General features: G+C 37.1%; 1 protein-coding gene across 1 annotated transcript in view; it reads left to right on the top strand.

Annotated features, from left to right (window-relative positions):
• LOC105540006 (ELAV-like protein 2) overlaps window positions 1-26,136 on the top strand; it is a 123,888-nt gene that overhangs the window by 83,849 nt on the left and 13,903 nt on the right. The window contains exon 3 of the mRNA XM_011980504.1: window positions 3,949-4,192. Coding sequence (XP_011835894.1) covers window positions 3,949-4,192 — 244 coding nt within the window. The remainder of the gene's footprint in view (window positions 1-3,948; window positions 4,193-26,136) is intronic.

Below are 26,136 nucleotides of genomic sequence, written 5' to 3'. Positions count from 1 at the left end.
AGTGGAATCCATTGTTACTGGCAGCATTGCTAATATCAAGAGTACATCACTTACAGCCAGGATTGCCTCTCACGATAAAATTTTTATAATTATAAATAAGTAAAAGACATTTTCGGACCTCTTCTGTTATTCACTGTCTATTTTTAGAAACTAAGATTTCTGATTATTATGTTGACCGTTTGAAGCATCTGCATATATGACAAAAAAAAAAGTAAACTTTGGCTTTTGTGCCAATATCATGGCTCTGTTTGGTATTTGGGCAAGTTGCAATAAATGGTAAATGGCCCATTAACTATACTGGAGGCCTCATAGCAGCACTAATTTCAAATCGTGCTGGGTTTACAATTTACATATTAAAAAATGTTCACTTGATTTTGTTCAGGGACAAAGCTGACATCCTATGCAAGCATTACTCCAAACAATCCTATTTATCGGTCCAATTATTTCAATTGAAAGATGCTGGTTTACTGCCTCTTAGTATATCTGAACAATTCTCAGTGAAACTGTTAGAAACCGTTTGACTGTAGTGGCAAAATAACCTCACAGGGTTTCGATTCACTTTTAATTTTAAGTCCCAGGATTAAGGATCATTTGTAGTATAATGTAACAGTGTGGGCAAATACAGCTTCTCTTAATGTCCTTCTGATATTTTGGGGAAAGAGTGCTTTTATGCAAAGCAATCACTTAGGAATTGCATGATCACTTTTTCCCACTATAAAATTTCATTCACATTTCCTCCCTTCTCCCACATCCTTAAGAGATAAGATAGCCTGCAGTATTTTGCTTTATTTTACTTTATTTTTTAAATTTTTGAGGTGTGGTTTAAATTAGTTCTTTAGAATAGATGCCGAGATAACTAGTTAATATTGTTTTAAAATCAGGCTCTTAATTAAAATGCTTATATTTGTGCAAGAAAACTACATGTTGAAATGAATTTGGAAAGATTAGATTGGAATTGCCTCAATTTCAATTAAGCCACACTGCATGGACGTGCTGGGAATATCAATACAATCACTGTAAATTTTGTACAAACTGATTTGTTGCATTATCATGCTCATCTAACATACGGTACTTTTTGTGTCCATATTGCAGACGGCAACTCCAAACTAACATGGCAGTCAGACTGTGTGATGTGGCTTCTCTGCTTAGAAGTGGTTCGTGGGCAGCAGAGCCTTGGACCGGGGTCTGTGGGATTTTTCTTAAATTCTGTAGGCTACTTTTTTTTAGCATGTTGCAGGAGTGCTGAGGCCATACCAAACACTTGAATCTTTCATTTGGCATACTAATTATTCTTACATTTAACCTATTGTGGTATGGCCATCTTTAGGACTTAAAGCACATTGCAATTTTAACTATAGTGGTATACGTAGCATCAGAACCATGCTCTCGTATGTAATTTTTTAATAATCTAAATTAGGATTTAGCGCAGACTCAAAAGAATGACAAGCTTTTTTAAAAAAACAAAAAAAAGTTTTGGTATGGTCTGAATACTAAGTTACCGTAATTCTATACATTCTGTTTACTATGTATTTTTTTGGTTACTAAATTTTGAAGTTATTTACAATTCTTGATGCTCCAAAAAAAAAAAAAGTTGAAATTGTAAATCTAGCTGAAAATTATTTGCCCAGTAACTGTTGAAAGAGTTTGCATTCTGTGAACAGTTGTGTTGAGCCTATCAATGGAATATGCATTATTTGTAAAATATAGCACATTAGTATCATTTTATTCTGAGCAGATGGTCCTATAGCAGAGAGATGCTGTAATTTTCAGCGCACACAGCCTACTGCAGCTGTTCACTTGAATGTTGGCTTAGGAGCTCATTCTTGCCACCTGAACATGGAAATAAATGTGCAATTAAGTGAGGAGTGTTTGTTGTCCTTTCTAAATCTTGCTAATTTCAGTCAATGAACACTTTGTATTTCAAATGCTATCCCAGTGAGCTTTAGTCCGAATCTCCCATTTGGGGCTCTCGTAGTTTCTACACCTATCCAAACTTTTCAGTAGTGATTTATGTGTCTTTGGCCACTTTAATCTTGTAGCTCATTGTTTCCATAACTGCTGGGCAAGGGTTAACCCCAGAATAATTTTGCTGTGAAAAGAGTGACCCATAGCTAATACTCTACAAACCAGAACAGTTATGTTTAATTAGGAAATCTGAAACTTCCCTTTTCAAATTCAGATAGATTTGTTAGTTATAGTAAAACCCATATCTTGATTTAAGATTTTTAAATACAGATTTCCAAAGGTGTATTTTCCCTCATCCCTTTAAGTATTCCCTGAGAAAGCTTACATACCCAAGAGAAACAGCTTGCAGCTTATAGAATAAATACCCACTTCTTTGACAAGGAAATGAAGTCACGGAGGGGTTACAGGTTGTTGGATATTTCAAAAGCTGTTCTGGATTTTGCCTCCTGTTTTTTTTTTTTTTTTTTTTTTTTAATCATGACAGCACTGATTCTTGTCCAGTCTGACCAGTCTCAATCTGTCCTACACTGCCTTCTTTTGTTAACGTCTGGCAGTAGAGATTTCTTCCTATATGTTTATCTGCTAATGTGCCCTTTTGGTTTTCTTAGGCAATATGCGTTTTAAAAGACAGTTTTTTCTCTTTCCTTGTAACCCTCTTTCCCTTTACTTTGCTTTTTTTCTTTGCCTCAAGTTCTTTGCCTTTTCTATGTTAAAACTTCCCTAAAACTAGCATCCCGTCAATTCGGAACTGTCAGTTTTGAGAAGTAGTTCTTTGTGGAGGTGAGAGATGTATGCAATATGAAGGATGATCCTTTCAGTGATGCTTTGATTTTTAGATTCCACCACAGTCTTGGCTGTCCAAAGTTAGGTAGTTACTGGAAAATGCTTTTGGAAAATATGGGGCTGTGGTTTGTGACTCTTTGGCATAGGATTGGTTTTAGGAAACTAGATTTAAAACTGCTTAATAAGTGATTTTTAGAGTAGCCTGAACAGTTTGAGGCCATTTTCCCCAATTCTGTTCTTTATCTGGTGTTTGGAGTTTATAGATACCCTATTACTTGAATTTTCAACAGGCTTATGTGCTCAAATGAGAATTCCTTGGGCTGGTCTGTTTGCAAAAGTTGATATATTTGCATTGTTGTTTTCATTGACTGGATAGGTTTTCTTTTTTCTCATTAAAAAGCAGAGTCAAGGAAAAACACCATATCGAAGTGTTTGGGGATTTTATTTTGATGCTGTAGATCAGTTGCCTTGTTGATTTTTAGCTGCCAAGGTTGACAAGAGTGTCCTGTTAGATTCTACCAGGTAGACAAAGTATTCATAGCTTCATTCCCAAGTTACCTTACAGTTCCTTTCCACTCCCTAAAACATAGCATCTATTTTTTTCTTACCAATGGTAGATGATATTATCCATCAAAAACATTTTCAATATGTAACCAAAACAGTACATGTTGACAAATTTATATTTTTAAAAGTACTCTTGCTCTTTGATTTTTAAGTTAATGGATATCTATCAGTTTTAGAATATTGTGAACCTCTTAGGCTAACTGAAAATCTCTTCAGAGTTAGGTAGGTCATTTTTTTGTTCGTTGTTGTAGCATGTTAAGCACTTTTATTTTCTAGTATGATTTTTAGTTAGGGTTCAATTCTGTGCCCTTTGGTACTTAATTTTCTCATCTGTGGACACTGCAGGTGAGTAAGGATATGTGAATAGATGCAGAATGTGATTCTAGAAAATGTTTAAGATTTAAATTGTGCTTATGTGCATGTATGGAATATGTATGTGAAAATATAGTTGTAACCTTAAGATGAATAGGTTAATAGGAAGTAAAAATTAGTGTAGGTATTATACTTTTTGTTGAAGCATTGTTGCAATTTCAGTAGAACAACTGTGTTTAGTGACAAGTGTTTAAATTCTTGGATGGAATCTCTAATAGGTTGTGAAATATGAATTCTGACATTTCTTATTTTCTCTGTTTTTAGCAGGTAATTGCTGCCATGGAAACACAACTGTCTAATGGGCCAACTTGCAATAACACAGCCAATGGTCCAACTACCATAAACAACAACTGCTCGTCACCAGTTGACTCTGGGAACACGGAGGACAGCAAGACCAACTTAATAGTCAACTACCTTCCTCAGAACATGACACAGGAGGAACTAAAGAGTCTCTTTGGGAGCATTGGTGAGATAGAGTCCTGTAAGCTTGTAAGAGACAAAATAACAGGTAAGCAGTTTTATGTAGTAAAGGATCATGTCTCAAGATATGAGAAAATAAGATTACTGCTTGTAAATAATTCATGCTGCGATTTTACATATCTAGATTTTCTCTGTTATTACATCAGCAATATGAAACTTAGTCTAAAATTTTCTTTTTGAAGCATAAACTATTTTTGATACAGTATATATTTTAACTGGACTTTAATGTACTCTGATCCGGACAGTATCTTTGGAAAATGTTCTAAAAGTATGTGTATCTGGGATAGCAAGTGTCATGTTAACCTTTATCTTTTAGTATCCAGAGTGTATTTAATTTAGCATTTCAACAGTGAGATGCAATATGTGTTTAGGAGAGGGGAAAAAAATCTTGAAGTATCTTTTCTTTATGTTAGTATAATCCTTTTGCTTATATATGATAAAATAAATGGTAATGTTCACATTGTCAGTGTATAAACATTTTCACTGATACAATACCGAGTGTAATGAGATCTTATTTTCTGTTCCTTAACAAGGAAAGGATGACATGGTATATGATTGTCCGTATTGTCAGATAAGGCCTTAATTATAGTACATTTTGAATATTAGGTAGTTGACAATCTTAATATTTTTTAAGATTTGACTAAATTTTTAGAGTAAGCCAAAACCTAATTTAAAGAGCATGTGCTTGGGATAGAAGGGTTAATGCTTCCTGCAGGAGTTGTTTTCAAACACTAAAAATATATGAAGTTAGACATACATATGAAGTTAAACACTAAAAATATATGAAGTTAGACATATATATGAAGTTAAACACTAAAAATATATGAAGGTAGACAAACTCCGTGGATTTTTCATGTTAATTAAATTTGATTGATGGTATATACCAAATTCCTCTACAAAGCTTATAACCAAAAATATAAAATGGTATATTTGAAATGAGTAAAAGATACTTAAAGACAGTGTGAAGAATGAGACCAGGAGTCTGAACTCTCACCTAGTCATGTGACCTTGGACAAGTCAGCTCTAGACTTCTGGTTTCCATTGGCAAAATTAGGTAAAAGGCAGAGAAAAAGGGGCTCACACTGGGCCATTTCTAAGTTCACTTTTGACGTTTTCATACGTGGGACTTTGAGCTATTCCGCTAATCATTAGGGCTCATTCTCTGTAAGCTCTACAAGTGAGTTCTAGAGCCAGCCCCTGGGCTTGGCCTCATAATCATATGTCCTCAAGCTACAGATTGAGGTTCACAGAGAGAACTTACTGAAATCAAGTTAAAAACTAAGTACAAACTGATTGTCATTGATCCATATCAAACGGCCATTCTATTTTAATTATGTTGCTTAAATGTTCACTATGATATTAGGAAGGTGGTTCTTACGTACCTGAACATAAGATCATCCGTCTGATAATCAGATGGATGAGATTTTTCAGTTTCTTTTCCAAAATGAGTGTGATAGGCATATGTGAAGTTTATAGAGTTTTTAATAAGTTGAAAAAGGTGAAGAACAAAATGCTGCTCTTATGTCTCTGTCCTGATGTTGAATTTTATCTTTTTTTTTTTTGTTGTTAAAGTAAAACAACATCCCTTACATGTGGATTTTACAACCTTTTTAATATAAAAGATAAAATATGATAAATGACTTGAGGACTGTGACAAAAGTGATGCAATTTCTGATTGCTTAGTGTAGGGTTCCCCTAACCATTAAGAAGAAAGATGAATGAACAGAGCATAAAAGTCATATTTTGTTATGAAACTGTTATGAAATGATACATTTTATCATTTTATAAGATGAAAATATTAAAAAATCATACGTCTTTCATATTAGGCATTTGCCCCAGGAGACATCTTACAGATTCTCACATCTAACCTCTAGTCAATCTTGAATTAATCTTATTCTTTTGTAAATCTTTAGAGCTGTTATGTGACAAAATGGGATAAATTTGAGTTCTTTATCTTCATCTCCTTTGCCTCTCTAGCTTTAGTGTGGTAGACAGTGGTAATAGAAGAACAACACATGGGCATTCTTTAATACATGGCTAGATACTAAAAAATTGTGTAAATATTTCTTGTCCATTTCCTTCACCTCTGACCCCTGCCTATTGTCTTTTCAGTGGCTCGAGGGGAAGGCTGTAATGGAGGTGTTCACTGTGGTAAAATTTCTATTAAAAATATTTGGTAAGCAAGTAGAGTCCCCAAGAAATTCCACAGTGGGCATGAGTATTGAAAGATGTTTATAAAGATGTAACATTTTTATATATGTGTGTGTATATATACATATCTATACATATCTATACATATATGCATATATGTATATACACATACTATAATACTATATATTATATATACACATGTATACACTATATATTATATATAGTATATATTTTTTATATAGTTAACACATAATTGAACAAATTGTGGAGTACAGTGAGATGTTTTGATGCTATATACATTGTGTAATGATCAAGCAGGGTATTTAGCATTTCCAAATCTCAAACATTCATAATTTCTTTGAGAGTGCTAAAAAATCCTCTCTTCCAGCTATTTTGAAGTATGCTATACAATATTGCTAACTATATTCACCCTTCTGTGGAATAGCACACCAGAACTTATTTCTTCTAACAGTGACCCTGTACCCATTAACCATCTAGCCCCCTCCTTCCTTCCTCCTCTCTTCTCCACCCTCTGGTATCCACTAGTCTGCTCTCTGCTCCCGTGAGATCAGCATTTTTCGATTCCACCTATGAGATCATGTGGTATTTGGCTGTCTCACCTCACTTAACATAGTATCCTCTAACTTCACCCATGTTTCTGGAAATGACAATTTCATTCTTTTTTGTGGCTGAATAGTATTTCATTGTGTATACATAGCATATTTTCTTTATCCGTTTATTGGTTGATGGACATTTGGGTTGAGCCCATATTTTGGTTATTGTAAACATTGCTGCAATAAGAATGCATCTCTTTGACAAACTGATTTCATTTCTTTTGGGTTAACATGCAGTAGTGGAGTTGCTGGATCATATGGTAGTTCTGTTTTTAATTTTTTGAGGAACTTTCATACCAGTTTTCCTAGTGTATTTAGTGTATTAATTGCCTTCCCACAATAGTATATAAGATTGAAAGATGTTTTTCAAGCTTCGTTTCGTTAGATAGTAGTAATTATTTCTTAAGTATTGTATTGACAGACAAGTTTAGGAAGTGCTGCACTCCGTAGTTCTTTAAGATCCATACTCGATAATCACTGTATTAAGAACTATGAAAAATACAGCAGTAAAGAAAATCTGTTTGATTTATAGTCCCCAGTCTTATTTGATCATATAACCTATTTGGGGGCTGTTGGAAGGGTAAATACATCTCCCTGCCAGTAGATTCCAGTGAACATGGTGCTATAAAAGCTTTTGAAATCATTTGTTATTAACTGGTTATCAGACCAGTTTAACCTGTTCACATCAGTAACATATGAGCATGTTTCCTAAAAGAAACCTACATGATAATAAATTCAAAAGTGGAGTAGGTAAATCTGAACACTAGGCACCTCAACTTCTGGTAATCTTGGTTTGATTTGGACCACTGACATCTTATTTGTAATATGGGTTAAAATGGCTTTTGGAAGGATCTCACTCGTTTAGCTTAAGCATAAACTGCTTTAGGATTTTTTTTTTTCCTGCGTTTCTCACTAAATATTTATATTGAGTAAAATAGTCTAGAAAATGGTAGTATCTAAAACTGGGTTCTGAATGGTTATACTTTGAAAAGTAGGCACACTTTCTAAGAAGTAGTATTAATGTATCTTTAGCAAGGTTTTGAAAGAATTGTGGAGCTTTGGACGCTGCCCTGTGATGTGTAGCACTACCCATCTTGTGCAGTTTCTCAGTAAACATTTTAGGTACAGATCAGAGTTCTTTGGTCCTTCTCTAATTATCCAGCTTATTCTGCCTCCTGGGGAGCAGTTGGGACCCATTTCTGTATTCTGATTTTGTAGGAGCATGAGCATTAATTGGTTTACAGGAAAACTCTGGAGTCACTCTGCAGGAAGATTTGAAATGTTTCCTTTTCCCTTTTCTTAAATCTTAATGCTGAATTAGGAAACTGTATCTGAGGAACAAAAATATCTAGTTAGGAAAGTGTGTGCCTCTTAAGTCCTTGAAGAGAGTGTATAATTTTTAGACTGTCAGTGTTAGCAAGTTAATGTCACTATTTTGATCGAGTGAGGATTACGGAAGTACATTAAGAAATGTCTTCGGTAGCAAATACAATAATCTCTCTAGACTAAGTTCTATTTATTTTGTTTTTTGTCAGGTCCATCTCTTTGGGCTTCTGCCCAGCTGTATGCTTCAGACTGTTTCCTATCTATAGGCATTCATCATGAGAAGCTTCTGCTGCTTGTACAGCTTAGCTGACTTTGGTCCATCCCTTTGCGTTCTTAAATGCACTTCGGAGTTCTTGACACCTGCTGATGTTGCATTCTAGATGAGCAAAATGGATTTTGTGATGCAAGGAATGAATAATAAAGCGTTACAGTCAGAAAAGCACTAGAGGTGACCTTAACCAACCCTCTCCCTTCTTTCCACCGAACATCATAGGTGATGAGAGGCCCAGGTTTGTGAAATGACTAGTCCAAGGCCACACAGCTATGAAGCGGTAGAGTAGGGGCCAGAATTCTGATATTCTTATTCTTTACCTGGATGTTTCCTCTTTGCCTCTTGTTGGAGGCAAGACCTCACTATTTAAAGATTAAGCACAGGGCCAGCTGATGAATTTATAGAGAGATGTGTAATTTTTACAGAGTTATCCAGAGGGCGTCTTCTGGTGAGTGTGTCTTCTATGGAAGGGGAGTGGAAGGTTTTTGACAATTAAAGACTGACGAATACACCAAATGAACAAGAACATCTGTCCTTCTCTAGAAACATTATAGTCAATGGTTGTGAAGTTGATATTCTAGCCTGGTGGTTCCCAAATTTGGCTCTACATCCTCACCTAAGGGAGTTTTAGAATCTGTTGTCAGAGAGCTTCCTAGGTGATTTTGAAGCCCAAAAAGTTTTGGGATCAGACTGTGTCTCTTGAAGTATGGTCACTGGGATTCCTGCATTGGAATCACTTGTAATGAGTGCCAGAAATGCATGGTCCTGGGCCCTGTCCAGGCCTACTGAATCAGAATCTGTAGGGGTGACCTGGAATGTACTAGTTAGCTAGGAGTTATCCATGTCTTGAACATTTCACAGGGAGATTGAACCAGGCATTTCCAAGTTTACCTGAATTCTAGATTTAGGGGGTTATGAAAGAGGTGTTAACAATTGCAGTACTTAATTCCTTGGAAAGTTTAAGTTTATTACTCTCCCCTCCTCAGCATTGGTCTCTGAATTAATTCCTAGGGTTCAGAACTAGAGATGTTGAGTTTAAGTCACTAAGCTGTGTTTTTACTGATCTGATAGTAATTAGGTTTTTGAAACACCAGGGTAGATAGTTCTTTCGCTGTTATTTTTCCTTCTAAAAGAATGGCTAGAGTAGTAATTAGTGGAAGACCTCAGGTAATGAGTATTTCACTCTTTCTTTGAGTTATTTGAGGTAGGTCTTGTACTGATCTCATCAACTGCTAACTAGAAGCTTTGACAAAAGGGGAAAAAAGAAAAACCCAAATATAAATTCCAGGGAGCCCAAAGAGATGTTGATTTACAAGGTAGTGCCTTGCATGATAAGGCTCCTGCCATGCCCCAGCACACCTTACGGCTAGGATCTTAAAATCATTTTTATTAATATATGAGTGTTCTTAGCTAGGTTTATCTTGTGTCTCTGCTTGCTGAGAATTTTAAAGCTAGTTTTGATCCTTGTTTATTCTATCAAAATAATGTGATTTCCAAAGTTTATTTTAATGGCATAGGATTCTCTTCTTTTTAAACAAATACAATCTTAGCTCCTCAGGATTGAAACAGATAAGTGGGATTTTATTCGACTAATGGGAACCTTCAACTTTAATAGCACTTATTTCCTATGAGTCAATCACAGTGAACACAAAGCTGTTTTGATGAACATTAATTTGAAAATGTGATTCTGTATGTCAGTTACAGTTGTACTGTGAGCCTGTGAAATGTCCGTAGTATCAAGAGGTCAAGAATTCTGATTCTTGCAGACTAGTAGTTGGAAACAGCAGGGCGATTGGGTGGGTGGGTGGGTGGTAACTTAATAAACACCTCACTTTGCAAACTTTGTATGCTATTTAATTAGAAAGATGGCAGAAAGGCTGTGTGTGTTCTTAGGGTCTGTAGGAAAGAAGATACGTGAAATGCTTTGGTCCCCAGTGCCTTAGCTGTGGAATACAGTAACATTTGAATCTGTTTTGAGATTTTACTGGCTAGGTTTGTATAAAATGAAATTTGTGTCAAGTTTGTGGAACCTTTATTTTTGGAACATCTCTCATAGGTAAAAGGTAATGGAGGAACTTTATTTGCATCTTAATTGATGTGTCTTTAAACTTAATTATTTTTTCATTATATCTTGTTTCTTTGCCAAAGGTCATGCAGTCCTTTAAAACATTTGATGTTACCACTATAGAAGCTTCATATACAATTTTGGAGAAAGACATTAAAGTTTATTCTTCTTAGGTTCACTTTTTACTTGAACCTGGGTATTTTTATAGAACAATTTTCAGTGTGAGCCTTGATTAGTTGAAAGATTACAGGATGATGAAACTAGAAGTTTGTAACATTTTAAGAAATAAAATACAGTACGGTTCTTTATCATTGTTAACTTCTGTCCTCTTTAGTACCTGGGGATTTGGAAATTAATTGGAGAAATGGCACACAATTTTTGTTAGTATTTTATATGTTTGGGAGTTGACAGAAAAGTGTTATAAAACTCAAGTGGTCAGGGTTGGGGGGATTTTATATCCCATTTTAACAAAGGAAAGGTTTGGACTTTGTGGAATAGAAAATTGTGGGGAAGTGTTCAGAAAATATGTAAGGGGACAGATAAGGGAAATTTTAACAAGGTTGGTTTATACAGACCTGTATGCATAAACAATCTGGTGTCGACTGTCTCAAGTAATGAGTCGCTTACCTCTGAACTGGTACAGGACAGAGGGACACCTTCCCATGGGAAATTTATACTCTGCTTTTAGGGAGAAAAGGGGAGGGCGGAGAACTCTTCTTGCATCTGTTGATTTTTCATTTTCCTCAGTATAAAATAGTACTTAATGCTGGCCAGGTGCGGTTGTTCACACCTGTAATCTCAGCACTTTGGAGGGCTGAGGTAGGTGGATCACCAGAGGTCAGGAGTTCAAGACCAACCATGGCCAACATGGTGAAACCCTGTCTGTACTAAAAATAAAAAAAATTAGCCAGATGTAGTGGTGCACACCTGAATTCCCAGCTACTCAAAAGGCTGAGATGGGAGAATTGCTTGCACCTGGGAGGCAGAGGTTGCAGTGAGCTGAAATCATGCCACCGCACTTGCATTTTATCCTGTGCGGCAGAGCAAGACTTCATTTCACAAAACAAACAAACAAACAAAACAACAGCAAAAAAAACAATGCCAAAGTGGAATATTTTGGGGTGGCAAATCTGGACCTCTTCACTATTCAGTAAGTTAATTCCCAGTTAACAGCTCTTCATAAATCAAAGAGCTGCTTCTTTAGATAAGCAGTGGTAATGAAGCCTTTAATGGCTAGTTGCTAGGAAGAAGAAACATCTATTTGAGGATACAGAAAAATATGAAACAGTATTCTTCTCTAGTAATTTGTTAATCATCCAGATTTGTTTCTCTGATTTCCTGATACTGATATTTGTGTTACTTGGTATTTTGGTCCATTAGAACAAAATGTAAAAAAAAATATGTGTCACTCCCAGGAGACACAGTTTTCCAACAGCTTTCTTAGAATGTTTACTGGGAAAATAAGGTTGAATCTATGGTGAAAATGAGGTTCAGGAGTTTTGATTTTGTGCTTTCCTAGCCCTTATCAGAGGAACTTTTAGAATAGCCATGTTTGCCTTACCAGTAGATGAGGAATAGTCTTCAGTATCTTTCTCTTTGTTCCTTTGCTAGTTTGACAGAAAACACAAACTATGTAAATATATTGAAATTCATAGAAAATAAAATTACAGTTAAAATTCTCTTATAACATTTGACTCTTTATAATTTAGCATAAGAGTGCATGTGTGCTATTTGCTATTCCAGACCTTTTCTGGGTTTAGTCTTTGTTTACTTTGCATCAGGAGATTAGTGGTATAGAAGAGAAACCGTTCTCAATTTAAGAGCTTGTTATAGGAATGATGGAAAAAGTAGATGAGAAAGAAGATGGTGAAGTAAAATGAAGATAGCTCAATTAGGAGATAAAAACCAGTTAAATTGTGGTAAAACTTGTTGCTTCTTTTTTTGTAATTTATAAAATTTTTAAATAGTTTCTTCTCTGGTATGAAAATGATTTATACCCCCCAATTTTATGACGTACAAAATCAACCTGTTTTTGACACTTTTCATTCTATTTCACTACTGTAACTATTACACAACTGTGGCCACCAGCCTTTTATTTTTTATTTTATTTTATTTTTTTTTACTTTGTTTAAATTGAGAATAGAGCGAAGCACTTTTATTCTGTACCTGTTGGAACATTTCCTTTCAAATATTCCTGAACAGAATAGTTGATCATTGGAGCTAAAATTGTGCTTCAAAATTTGCCAACTTCTTTTGAGCTTGTTCTAAGTTAATTGACTTTCAGCTGAGTACACTGCTGCTACTGAATGTTGAGAGCTGTGGAAACCCTCAGAGCGTGCTTTTCCAGCTCAAAAGGTCAACTTTAACAGATATTTTCTGGCATTTTACTTGTGAGTGTCATTCGATTTGTCAGGTCTATACAGTGGCTTAATTAGCATGTTTTAGTCCTTAAGGTATTTGTTTTGGCTCTTTAAAGTTTTAGAATGTCAGTATTTCAACACCCTTGGATGCTACTTTTATTGGTGATGGTAAATGTAGTCAAATATTTTTTGAGGGGCTATAAATCACAAAGTAGCATTTGCTGCTCTAAGTGTTGTGAAGAAACAGATCCTCAGTTAAAAACATCTTTTCAGACTCTACTCGGTAATCTCTGACACCATGTATCATCTTGAGGTAATCGAGGGGTGATCATTCTGTATTGTTCTAAATTAGAACAAAGATTTACCTTATGCCTCCTTTAAGGGGGAAAAAGGCAAGATGGAAGTATTTAAGTTGTGTTTATAAGAGTTCCTTGGCTGGGCGTGGTGGCTCGTGCCTGTAATCCCAGCACTTTGGGAGGCCAGGGTGGGCAGATCATCTGACATCAGGAGTTCGAGGCCAGCCTGGCCAACATGGTGAAACCCCGTCTGTACTAAAAATACAAAAATTAGCTGGGCGTGGTGCTGGGTTCCTATAATCCCAGCTCCTCAGGAGGCTGAGGCAGGAGAATCGCTTCAACTCAGGAGGCAGAGTTTGCAGTGAGCCACTGCACTCCAGCCTGGGTGACAGAGTGAGACTCTATCTCAAAAAAAAAAAAAAAGTTTAAGTGGGTAGTAGAATTTACTAAACCCTTATGTACACTAGGTTTGTTATTTAGTTTAGGAATAAGTTCTTGGGATTAAGTTTGAATCAAAATACTAGGAAGGTAGCCTACTGAAAGTAATCTTACAGCTTTTAGCCTAGAATATTGTTACACTTGGGTTCAAATTCCAGCTGAGCCACTTAATTTGTGTCGTGGCCTGTGTGGACTTTATGAAACTTCAATTTCTTTCATAAAGTACCTAGCACACGGGTACTGTCTCTCTTTCCTGTCCTCTTCTTACCAGTTAATAGTTAATATCCATTGAGTTGCATGACAGTTGCAGACTTTTTTTTTCCCCCCATAGGTGTAAACTAGTTTTTGAAAAACATCTTGAAGTAGATCTGTTGTCCTAGAATTCTTAGAGTTTGTCATGATGTGGGAAGAATGCAGAGCTCATATTCCATTCTTTGCTTTCTAGGTTATTTGACCAACATAATTGATTTTCCAGGGGTGGAACAAAGTAAGAATAGAAAGTACAAGGCAGGACTTGGGAGCCCAGAATGATGATTAATGATATTACATCAGCCTTTATGATTTAGAGCACTGGAGTGTGGAATTATTGCTCTATGTGGTATTGTGTGAATGTTTCAGAATGAATTAGCTTGACTTAATATATGAAGGCACTCTCAAGTGAGCTTCCCGGTGGACTATTACTGGGCTTCGAAGGTCAGCAGGTTGTTAAATTGAGCCATGAAGTATTGGTTAGATAAAAGCTGTGGCTTATTTTTACTTTTATTGACATCATCTTCCTTAAGATGAATATCCCTTTAATATAAAATGCAAATACTATACTAAATATTCTCATTTTATCAAATAAGATGTTCAAGTCTAGATGTACAGAGACCTGGGTTTTGGGATCTTCAGAAACCTAGTGTTCCTGCAGTGTTAGCAGATCAGAAGGCTGAGGAAAAGAATTCCCTTTGTTTTCTTTTCTGTTGAAATAGTCACTGAAAACATTTAAAGCATTGCTTCATTCAGTCATCACAGACTTTACAGATTTCAGTTTGTGTGTATGGGGGAGGGGGCAGTTTCTATGAGGGTATGGTTAACTTAGCAGATGCAATTTTACATCTTGTTTTCCTTTTTTGTTAAATCCTTATGCATATTGTGAATTAGAGTTTATTTTTAGCTCTTAATGAGTTCTTTTCTCATCATTGTACTTTTTGTTGGAACTCTGTTTTGTACATACTGCTTCGATTTTTGTAGGGAAAATGTGTATGGCGTACAAGTCCTCTATCCACCACTCCCCAACTCCTGTCCTCTAACTCAACAAAAATTTGCATTTCTTGGTGAGGGATGATAGACTTGAATGTTTTTTTTTTGTTTTTTTACCTTGTAGAGTAGATCTGGTGGTGTCCTTGACTCTTTACAACCTGTTTGACCTTTGGACTTAATATTGAGAAAGTCAAATCCTCCTTTTAAAGTTGAAGGGAGGCATAGCTGCATGTAAACTGGTAAATCAGGATCATTGCAGTATTTTCAAGGTCACTGGAGCCTGAGAGAACAGTTTTATTTCCTAACATATTTTAATGCTTTAAATCCAGTCTCAAGGAGTTGCCTTCAAGGGTACCGTCTTATGAATCCTTCTTTCTAACCCTGGTACTAGGCCATGGGAGCTTTTTTCATTCCACTTAAATGAATTGTAGTTTGCTCTTATTCTACTTTAAATGTATCTAAACATTTTGAACAGAAATGAGAGACTGATTATGGTGTATCAAATCAATTGGCATCTTGTCATGTAGACAAGGGCTCGCCTAAATGACTTCCCAAATCCTAACTCTAAAACTGTGACTTTTCTTTCTTTTGTGAACCTGAGTATTAGGTGAGCTCTTTTTAAACATGGTGCCAAGTGATTTTGCCATATATGGTGCAGACAGTGTATACAGAATGATTTGGGATGTAATCTCACAATGTTATACCAGGTTTGTTTTTAGACTCTCATATTCTTTATTATTTGTGGACCTTTATTTTTATAGGGGTAAGTAAGCCCTTTTATACATATTGCAATAAGATTAAAATACAGAATTGTTAATACCGATTTATTACTGTGTTTTATATTAATATATGTATTTTTTAAGTGCTGGAAATCGGGAGCCTTTGCAAAAAGGCATGATAACATTCCGTTATATCTCCAGCTCTGGAACATTCAAAACTAGTCCTGAAGTGATACTTAAAAGTGGAATATGGAATCTTCTGGGATTAATTTCTTACTCTATTTGATATATTAGTTCTCTGAAGGTTTATGGAAAACAGTATATTTGGACATAGCCATCAAAGTAAGGAGGATGTCTAATATTCTTTCCTGGCCTTTATAGCTGGACAATGGACTTTTAAATTAAGAGTCTCTTTTTCCCCCCTTTTTAAGACAGAACCCTTGGAGGCCACTGTGTTCACGACCAGTGACTGCTTGAGACTGGATTTATTAAATGGACCTATGTTAGTATAGTGAATAACAGCCTTTAGGTAATTTTGGGTAGTTGTTAGTAGGCACCAAAGGAGGAGGGGTGAGCCTTAGTTGCTCTATAGGTTATAATAAAAGAAAGTCTCAAGCCAGATCCCACCACACATAGATACCTGTATCTAGCAAGCCAGGACCAAAGTGATGGATAAGCCTTTTCTGAGAGCTTGGTAAAGTTCCACTTCTCTGTTCTTTTTTAAGTGCTTTGAACACACCTTACATGAAATGTTCACCGAAGGCTGACAACATCCCAAAAGTCGTGTTCTGCACCCTCACTTTGCATCATGCAAAAAGAAATCCCTTTAAACAAAGACTGAAGCCCAGGACCATTTAATATTTAGGGGTTCTCTCCGTAAAGATATAACCACCTTGGATTATGCCACCTTGGATTTTTGTGCCCTGTTTATACAAAGGTGGGAAGTGTCTCTAAAGTAATTTAACCCATCTGCATGTCTTGAATTCCTTTAATTTTACCAGTAAGACCCCATTTCTAACATGCATTATACTAATTAACAAATAACTGGTTTACAGAACAAAACTGTATTTTGACGTCCATTAGGTGAATCAGCAGAGAATTGGTTGTTGATTTAGGTATGGATAATATGTAGGCTTACACTAGTCACTTGAATTTTAGCCTACTTGTATTATACTAACTAATCCTGGATTGTGCATTAATTAATAGTATGTTAGATGACCCACAATTAAAGCTTAAATGGCTGTTGAACACATGTCCTCAGGTTAATTCTAAACTTTAAAAAGAAATGTTTTTATTGCGGCAAAATATAAAATTTATCATTTGAACCTTTTCAAGTTTACAGTTCAGTGACATTAAGCACATTCAGAGTATTATGCAGCCATCACCATTATCCATTTCCAGAACCTTGTGGTCATCATCCCAGACAGAAACTCTGTAACCATTAAACAGTAACTCCTCACCCACCTCCTTTGCTCCCAGCCCTTGGTAACCATTATACTTTCTGTGTCTATGAATTTGCCTATTCTCGGTACCCCGTATAAATGAAATCATAACAACATTTGATGTACCAAAGTATTTTGAAAGTAAACTATGATGATTGTTCTCAGGAGATACTAGTTTTTTCCCCTTGGGCTATAGACTCTTCTGTATATTTTATTTCCCTTCTCTCCAAGTGGCTTTAGTGACCAACCCCTCCCCCTGAAATAAATAGCCTGTCTTCAAATTTAGTTCATGCCACATTCCACATAAAAGAAACATCCAATTAAAATATTGAATTTGTGCAATATTTTGCCAGATTGCTGACTACTTGCAGGGACTTCATCTTACCCCCTTTGTAGTTGTTCAGCCTGATTTCAGGCTTATTTTCTTCTTTTGAAAATTACCTTCAATCTCTGTCACTCCCCATCTATTGGCAAGTCACCTGGAGGAAGAGGCAGTGGTGTAAGTACGGTAGGTCAGAAAGAAGAACCCAGGTAGTTTTGCTCCCTAGGAGTCTCCTCTGCCTTCATACTTTTCTGCTCTTTTCTCCCAGAGAGTCAGAGCATCCAGGGACAAACATCCCTGTGGGGTCTTGGGACACAGGACACAGTGTGCAACATCCCCAGACTTCTTGTTACCTCACTTCATCCTCTGCTGAGCACTTGAAGAAAATCTTGGCAGAAAGCTATTCCTCAATCAGAGTCAAAGAGTGAAGAGTTAGAAATTCTCTTCCGTAGTTTTAGTTCTTCCATTTTTTCCTCCCGCTTCCCTAATACTCTCCTCCTACCCCTCAGAGAAACCCCCCATGAATATAACAGTCAACCACCCAACCAAAAACCCACAGGACAGCCACTTTTTTTAGACCACTGGAGCAATTATTGTAGTTAGAGAAGAGTTAAATATCTTTCTGAAGCAACCTTGGGAGACAGATGCTGATGTACGTTGAAGCTAGAGGCAGGTGGTTTGTGGCCTATTTCTGCCTTTGCATTATTTCAGATTCTGTTACTGAGTAGAACAGTCCTTTTAAAAAAAAAAAAATTTAGGTCTTATATCTTGGCCTCCTGCCTTCTCTGTTGGCATCAGCCAAATGCATGTTGGCTGCAAGTACATCATTCCACACTTAGTGACTGGATTTATTTTCAGACATTGGTTATTGACAACTGAAAAGCAATTTCCTGTGTTGGGGCTTAACAGAAAGCCTTCCCTGGGTTGTAAGAGTTTAAAATAATGAAAAAGGCGAATACTTCGTGGTTAAAGTCTTAATGCAAGCTTTGTGTGGACTTCTCCCCACTGCCTACTTTGCACTCTTGTTTGTAGGGAGTTTCCAAAAGCCCGTGATTTGAGATGAGGAAGGTCTTCTACCTCTGGAGCTGTAAGGTCTTGTCTTGACTAAAGATGACTCAAGCTTAACCAGTTGTTCAGCAGTCTTTGTCTGAGCTTTGGGTGTGCTGGAGAATATCAGCCAGTGTTAAGTAATTGATTTCAAGTGGTGACTGTTGAAGAGAACCTATGTCATGAAATACAGTAGTCCTCCCATTATCAACAGTTTCGCTCTCTGCAGTTTCAGTTACTTGTCGTCAACCATGGTGTTAAAATATTAAATGGAAAATCCCAGAAATAAACAATCCATAAGTTTTGAGTTACTCACCTTTCAGAGTATCGTGATGAAATTTTGCACCTTCCTGCCCAGGATGTGAATTATCCCTTTGTCCACGTCATCCATGGCTGTACATGTTCACTGTCCTTCAGTCACTTAGAATCCATCTTGATTAACAGATCGGGAAAAAAAGTGGTGTATGTTATATTGGATTCAGTACCATCTGTGGTTTCAGTCATCCACTGAGGGTCTTGTAACCCCCCAGGATAAGGTCGGGGGTGGAGGACTACTGTACTCGGCTAGTGGAACTTCTTGTGGTGCACCTCATGGTTCAAGGGAGGTAGAGAAGGAGGGAATTGTCATACTGTGAAGGTGGAATGCAAGATGTTCTAAATTGGTGCTTGTTTTGTTGAGCTGAGATGTAGAAGTATAGTCTGGTTCACTAATGATTTGTTGATGATTTCATTTGATGGTTAATATGTGATGCAGTCATTTATTTGAACAGAAAGAGGCTTTTTTTTTTTTTTTTCAGTTTACGTGGAAAGATTTCTAAGGATGTTCATGGATCCAAGACAAACTTGTCTCAGTCTTTCATTTCATTAGGATCTTTCCATATTGGGGAAATCTCTTAGTATATAGCCGATGGGAAAAAGCTAATTCCAGAAGCCAGTGGGGCTGGTCCTCTCTGTGCCTGGCTTCCTATAGGCAAGCAGCCAGTAAGGAACCCTAGTAAAGTCAATTAAGCATTTTCTCTCAGGACCCAGGGTTTTAAGGAAATGACAGAAGGATAAGATGGTGATGATGACTCACCTCTCTGTTCTGAGGTGGGGATAGTTTTACTTCATACTACTTAACTCCTTGAAGTCTGGTTCCCAGCCCTTACTCATTCTGAAAACCCTCTGTGACTATTCCAATGTGTTTCTTTGTGCCAGTTAGCTATAGTCAGTGTACAATCTAGAACTCCATTGAAACAATTTTTATGTAATTCATATTTTTTATCTTTTTCTATCAGTGTTTTTCAACTCAAAAGTAAGCTTACTAATTTTTATTGGTCTCAATTTGACTATAAGAGAATAACTTTTGTAATTGGTTAGAAGCCCCTGTTGTGAACTCGCCATAGCTATTGGTAAAGAAGTTTGTCTGTTATGAGAGGTATGTACTCGTATGTATGCATATTTTGTAAATAAAGTCACTTGTCAGTGTCTTTCAAACAATTTACTCATATTTGTGTCACATTGTTAATGTTGGGGGAAAGCAAAGTTTGAATTTAATTATGCAAAATAGTAGGTACAGTGAAGATACTGATCCTCCCTTCCAAGTCACCTCTTGTGATTTCCTCCCCCTTATGATTATGTTTCTTGGGCACTACTTTGCTCCCTGAGTGTGAGCAAGAACAACCTGAAGAATGACTGAGATGACCACCAGCAGTAGCATTCACACAGCAGGTCGATGTTTCGTCTCTAGCTTTTAATCTTCAGGCGTCAGTAATGTTTGGCGACTCCCATTGCTTTTAGTAACTAAGGAGAGCCATATATCTTGTGGAAAAACAGATTTGCCTGTGAATGACCTGCATTTATCTCCTCTGCTTATTTAGTGGTCATTTCTTTAAAACCCTTTTGGTTTCCAGCCATGTAGGGACATATGTATGCTTACAGGCATTAAATTTCTGTGTCCTATGGGATAAGAAGTATATGTCATCATTAGGTTTTTAGACAGTCTTTGGTTCTCCTTGAAGAGATTCAGGTCTTGTTTTACCTTTATTTACAGTTTGTTTTCTTCCCCAGCAAGTAAGTCATTGATGGTGAATCATAAATGCAATTGTTCAGAAACGAATCTAGTCAATTTTATGTTCTTCTTTGCAGCCTATTAAGATATTTGTGTACACCTAAAGGATTTGAATGGGATATCTGTTCAGGTGGCTGTAAGTGAAAATGTAGTGGTGGATAGGGCAGGGGAATGACACGGCCAAGATACTGCCAGGTTATAGAGGATTACACAGAAAATCTTTGTATAACATCTTAATACAGCTATAGATTCTACATTCAGAAAACATACTTCTTTGGGGATTGTAAAAATCTACCATAGCTCCTGGTTATTTGATTTGTATTTTGTTTGTTTCTTGAGACAGAGTCTTGCTCTGTCACTGCCCAGGATGGAGTGTGGTGGTGTGATCACAGTTCACTGAAGCCTCAACCTCCCAAGCTCAAGTGATCTTCCCACCTTGGCCTCCTGAGTAGCTGGGACCGCAGACATGTGGCGTTATGCCCAGTAATGTATTTATTTTGTAGAGACAGGTTCTCCTTGTTGTTGCCTAGGCTAGTCTTGAGCTCCTGAGCTTAAGTGATCCTCTAGCCTCAGACTCCCAAAGTGCTGGTATTTGGGAGCCACTGTGTTCAGCCTGTTTTTGTTGTTGTTGTTGTTTGTTTGTTTTTAAAATAATTTTTTTTGCTTCATTTTCTTTAAGTCTTAGATTACAATGACAGAGAATGCAAATAAAGGAACAAATTAGCTTTGTAGGGAATAATGAGATCAAATAAGTTCTAATTCCTTTAGTATTAGATTTAATTATTACTTTTTTTTCTTTTTTTGGAAGGGGGTGCACAAGAAGGATAAAGAAGCCCAAAATAGTATAGTAGGCTTTTGTGTTAAGATCCATTTCAGTATATGTATGTTTTCTTGCTAGAAAATACTCTTGCTTGAGAAAAATAAATTTAGTAATCTAAGTAGAATACCTTAATAATGTTGTTTTCAATTAGGATAACTAGAATAAGCACTTAATAGGTTATATTCTATTTGGGTATAGGGGCTAGTAAGTGATCTGGCAGCATACATATTTCAAGTTTTTCCCCAAATAAAGGAGATTAGTTTATAATATGTAACTATTGTGTTCCTTCATTATAAATAGGAAGGAAGAAGTTTTCAGCCACAAAATAGGAAAACTCTTGACAGCATAGGCTATTCAATATTGGAATGAGCTGAAAAATTAGTTGTTTAGTGAAACGTTGATTTCTTCAAGTGGTGTACTTATAATTGAATACCTAACATTTTGTATGGTATTCTACATTGTAGGAAGCTCTTTAACAAGACTGATTCTAACATGCAGATCAAAATCTATTTGTGAAACTTAAGGTGGAGATGGTGGAATCATAGGTGGGGGCGAGCATCAGAGAGTACCTTTAGTGCAGTTTCTTTTCCCACAGATGAGATACCAATCTCAAATTCATAAGGCTAGTTAGCTGGAGGCCTTAAACTCCTAACCTCCTTTTCCTTAGGGCCTCCTTTGTGGTAATAAGATGGATTCTTCTAATCCACTTGTCTTTGCCTTCATCTTAAAATGTGTTTGCCAAGTGGGCATGTAATGTGGCCCAAATAGCTGAGAAGCTCTGTGTATAGAAGTTACTTCCCACATCAGATGGTCCTTCATATTGTTTAATCTGGTGCCATAAAAACATAGCGCCTTCCCCAAGAGTGGGTCTCAGATATGTGAATAAGCAAATTGAGTAACTTCAGTCACAGCAGATTAAAGAAAGCATCACATTAAAAGTTTTTAAGATGAATTAAAATTGAAGTGTTGTTGAACAAGATTTTTTTTAACCCTCTACCCTGTTATACATTTAAAAGTACTTGAGATAATAAAACGGTAATATGTTAAAATTGTGTTTAGGATCTTCCTGTTTCATAGGAAAGACCTGTCCAGAATTAGCAGCAATAGTCAGGTGTACTAAGTTACTGGGTATATGATTTAGATAGTTTGTTTTTAATATACTTTAAAGTCAGTGGTAAAAGACAAGCCTCTGTGCTCTGCTCATTTGGCAGTGAATCATTGTCTAGGTAAAATCATTTTAGCAAAGTCTTCCTCAAAGTGTCCGTGAATTTTAAATTTGGAGGATTACAATAGCTAATCACTTCAACTTTTAAATGAGGTGATTTGGGAAGAAATGCTCATGTGTGATATGAATGTGGCAATTGTGGGAGCTGCACCATTTTGTACTTCTCTTTAGGAGCCATCTGTTAATTGGTGGGCAGGTTGCCCCGTGGTCTCAGAGTGGCTTCCTGTAGCATAAGCTGTCCCTGAGCAAAAGCAAAATTGGTATTTATTTCTGTCAGGGTACCTCTTTGACTTAATTCATAGCCATGGTTCCCATCTGACCCATAGCCTTTACAACTTTAACCATATACAGCTCAGTTTCCTCTGTGGACTGTGTTCTGTTGGGATTCCTTTTCTTTATTGCTTCAGAGAGAGTGTTCTTGAGGTTTTTGAAGCTGTGTCTGTAGTATTTAAATAGGTTTCCTTTATACTCAGCATTTATACCCCCACCAGCCCAAACACCATCAGTCTGGGGATTTTTCCTAAGCGTATAAAAGTCAGTGCTGTGTGTGACTATTTTAAGTTTAGAGGAAGGAAAGAAAAATGTTCTCAGACCCTCTTGATTAACTACCTCTTCATTAACTATAAACTAAGCAACATGTCCTATACCAGGAGAAGGAAAATCGTATGTTATTTATACTTAATCCTTGTGTTGACTGGGGAGGATGGATGTCCTTTGGAAATTTACTTCCTTTGTGTTTGCTAAAAATATCTCTAATTTAATTCTGCTCTTTCCTTTTGATATAAAAGGAATTACAGTGGACAGTTTCCCCCCGGTGGAAGGGTTGTACATACCACTTTATAGCAGATACTTTGCGATCAGTACACATAAGGTGAAATGTGTTTTTACTTTATTGAAACATCTGATCATGTGATGCTACCCAATATTCCCTTAATGACTCAGCTTCCCTCCCTCGCTCACTCCTTTCTAACTTGATGTCACCATATTATATGTGAAGGACATAGGTATGTGCGTGCATTCACAAGGCATGTGTAATTTTGCAGTTGCAGCTCAGAGTTAAAAATAAGCTTCGTTAACACTTGCTGTAGTTTTTCCCCACTTATGGTAGTTATTAACACTTTGTCCACTCATAATAGCAGCTTAACTGGGTCTAGGGGGGTGGGCAGAAAGAGTTTTCAGGTACTTGTTTTTACGGCTATGTAAAGGAGGTCTCAGGAAATCATAAGCCCTCCCAGATGTAGTCATCTTGGGTGTAGCTTTTTGGTGGTTGGGGTTATCCATCTCAGTTTTATAGTGCAAGAATATTTGCAAGGCTGCTGAGTTGGTGTGTTGTATTAATCTCTGGGTATTATGGTTCAAAAGGTTTCTTGCCTTCTAGTTAGTTTTACGAAGGCAAGACGTTACCATGCCAAGAAAGTATGGATCCTCCTGGGACGCAAGGAGTTGCTAGGTTTCAATCCTGGCCATTACTCTAGAAGGTCTGTAACCAAACCCAGGTTCAGCTGCTTGCCACTTGAAAGCCAGAACACCAGAGGCAAGGATTGGTGGAAGGAAAAGCAGTTTTAATGGGAGCCAGCAAACTGAGAAGATGGTAGACTAGCATTCTAAAGTACCATCTTCAGTTTAAAAATTTACCATAGGGCTTTCAAAGGGAAATTTGGTATGGGAGACATGCAGAAGTGGTGCAGGACCTGTGTGTCTTGTTCAGTGGTTCTCTTGGGTGTCTGAGGGTCTGACTGGCATTATCTTGACTTTGGCTCATTGGTGGTGGACTAATTATGACTCCTAATCATGAGGATTTTGCAGTGGGGACTCTCTTCCTGGTTTGTTTTAAGATTAGCCTCTGAGATTTCTTAGGAGTGTGGTAGATAAGCATGGATTGCCTGAGGGGAGTGTCTAGAGAGGGGAGGAATGAAGAGGTGAGAGGGAAGGGAAGAAAGAAAAGGAGGTGATTTCTAACACCGAGGTCCCTAGTTATAGTCCTATATCTGCATCTGCTCGGTGATTGTACTAGGCTACTAAGGTGACTGTCCCTGGGTCCCTCGTGTGCCTCTTTCCTCATTGTGCCTCAGGGCTTGGTGCATCCTGCAGTTTGCTATAAACCTTCACATGGGCCAGCCTTGCTCCCAGGATGAGGGGGTCAGCTTGCTTACCTCTACATAGACCCTGCAGTTTGCTATAAACCTTCACATGGGCCAGCCTTGCTCCCAGGATGAGGGGGTCAGCTTGCTTACCTCTACATAGACGCCTTATGTTCAGCGTAGTACGTCTTTGGTCTGACTGTCTCGTTTATACTTCTTTACAAATTTGTTCTTCTCCATGTTCCTATTTCGTTAATTTGTTTGTCAGGAAACACCTGAATTTCATCTTTTCTGTTTTAACACACTGAAGAGTTCTCTTTTTCAAGCTGGTCCTGGTTAAGCCTGAAACCCCTGCAATGCACTTTATGTATTTCACGTTCATTAGGTGCCTGCATCTCCGTTGCTTACTGTGTGGGGCTTAAAATTTTTGAGCATCTTAGAGGGCAGAGACCATGTGGTATTGATCCCATCTTTTTTCCACTGCTATGAAATCATGCTATGCGTATGAAAGCATTTTAATGCAATCTGCTGAGGAGAGAAGTGTCTTGTGTGGGAGACTGTTTTGGCAGTAGCAAACATGTTTGGCTTTAGCCATAAGAACTGCTTTCTGAGTTTGGAAAAGGAGTATGTAAATCAAGGCCCATTTTAAATGGATCTTTTTATAATGCAGATACCTCTCATCTATCTGTTTTGTAATGATGGATTTGTTTTGGGGACTAAAGTGGTTTGTGCACCTGCAGGATGTCCTTCCTTTTCTTTCAGGTCTTTTTTTTTTTTTTTTTTTTCTTCCTTTCATAGTCTCTTGGATGGCTTAAGAAAGAATTGACGTTCCAGTCAATTTATTTTATGACAAAGAGCAAGAAAAAATACAGATGTATTTGGAGATTATAAATACTCTGACTGAAAAGTTGTAAGCTTTGGATGTACAGGACTCTGCCACAAAATAATTTCCACACATGACCGAAGGCAGTAAAGTGTACACTTTCGAAAGACTGAGTTTGGAAAGGTTGATTGTGGCGTGAAAACCTAACTGCTCCCTTGCGCTAGCTGTGTGTGCCTTTGAGCAAGTTAAATTAGCGACTTTGAACCCCCAGCTTTGTCTGTAAAATGGATACAGGTGTATTTACATGTAGTCTTGTGGTGAGAATTAAATGTGATATATGTAATGTAAGGCTCATAGTTGCTTGATAGTTTAGTTTGGCAGTGGCCTGTTGACTTCCAGACAGGTAGACATAGCATTTATGGGGCAGTGTGAATGGGCATTTTTCCCCAACAGACTTGCCTTTTCATACTGGAAGGTTTGGACTGGTGAACTTTTAACTTTTGGGTGAGAGAGTGATTTTTTTAAGAAAAATGTGTTCAAGAAGAAAATTTATCTCTAACAAGAATTTTTTTATCACGTGGACTTGGTGAGTTTGGTAGAGACTAATTTTATAGTTTTCCGTCCTTGACAAAATGGGGAGCTCTCCATGGTGGTTTGCAGGACTCTGACACAGTTTCAAA

This window comes from Mandrillus leucophaeus, unplaced genomic scaffold (genome assembly GCF_000951045.1).
Source record: "Mandrillus leucophaeus isolate KB7577 unplaced genomic scaffold, Mleu.le_1.0 Scaffold1043, whole genome shotgun sequence".
NCBI classification, from domain to species: Eukaryota; Metazoa; Chordata; class Mammalia; order Primates; family Cercopithecidae; genus Mandrillus; species Mandrillus leucophaeus.
This window is presented reverse-complemented; position numbering and strand designations above follow the sequence as displayed.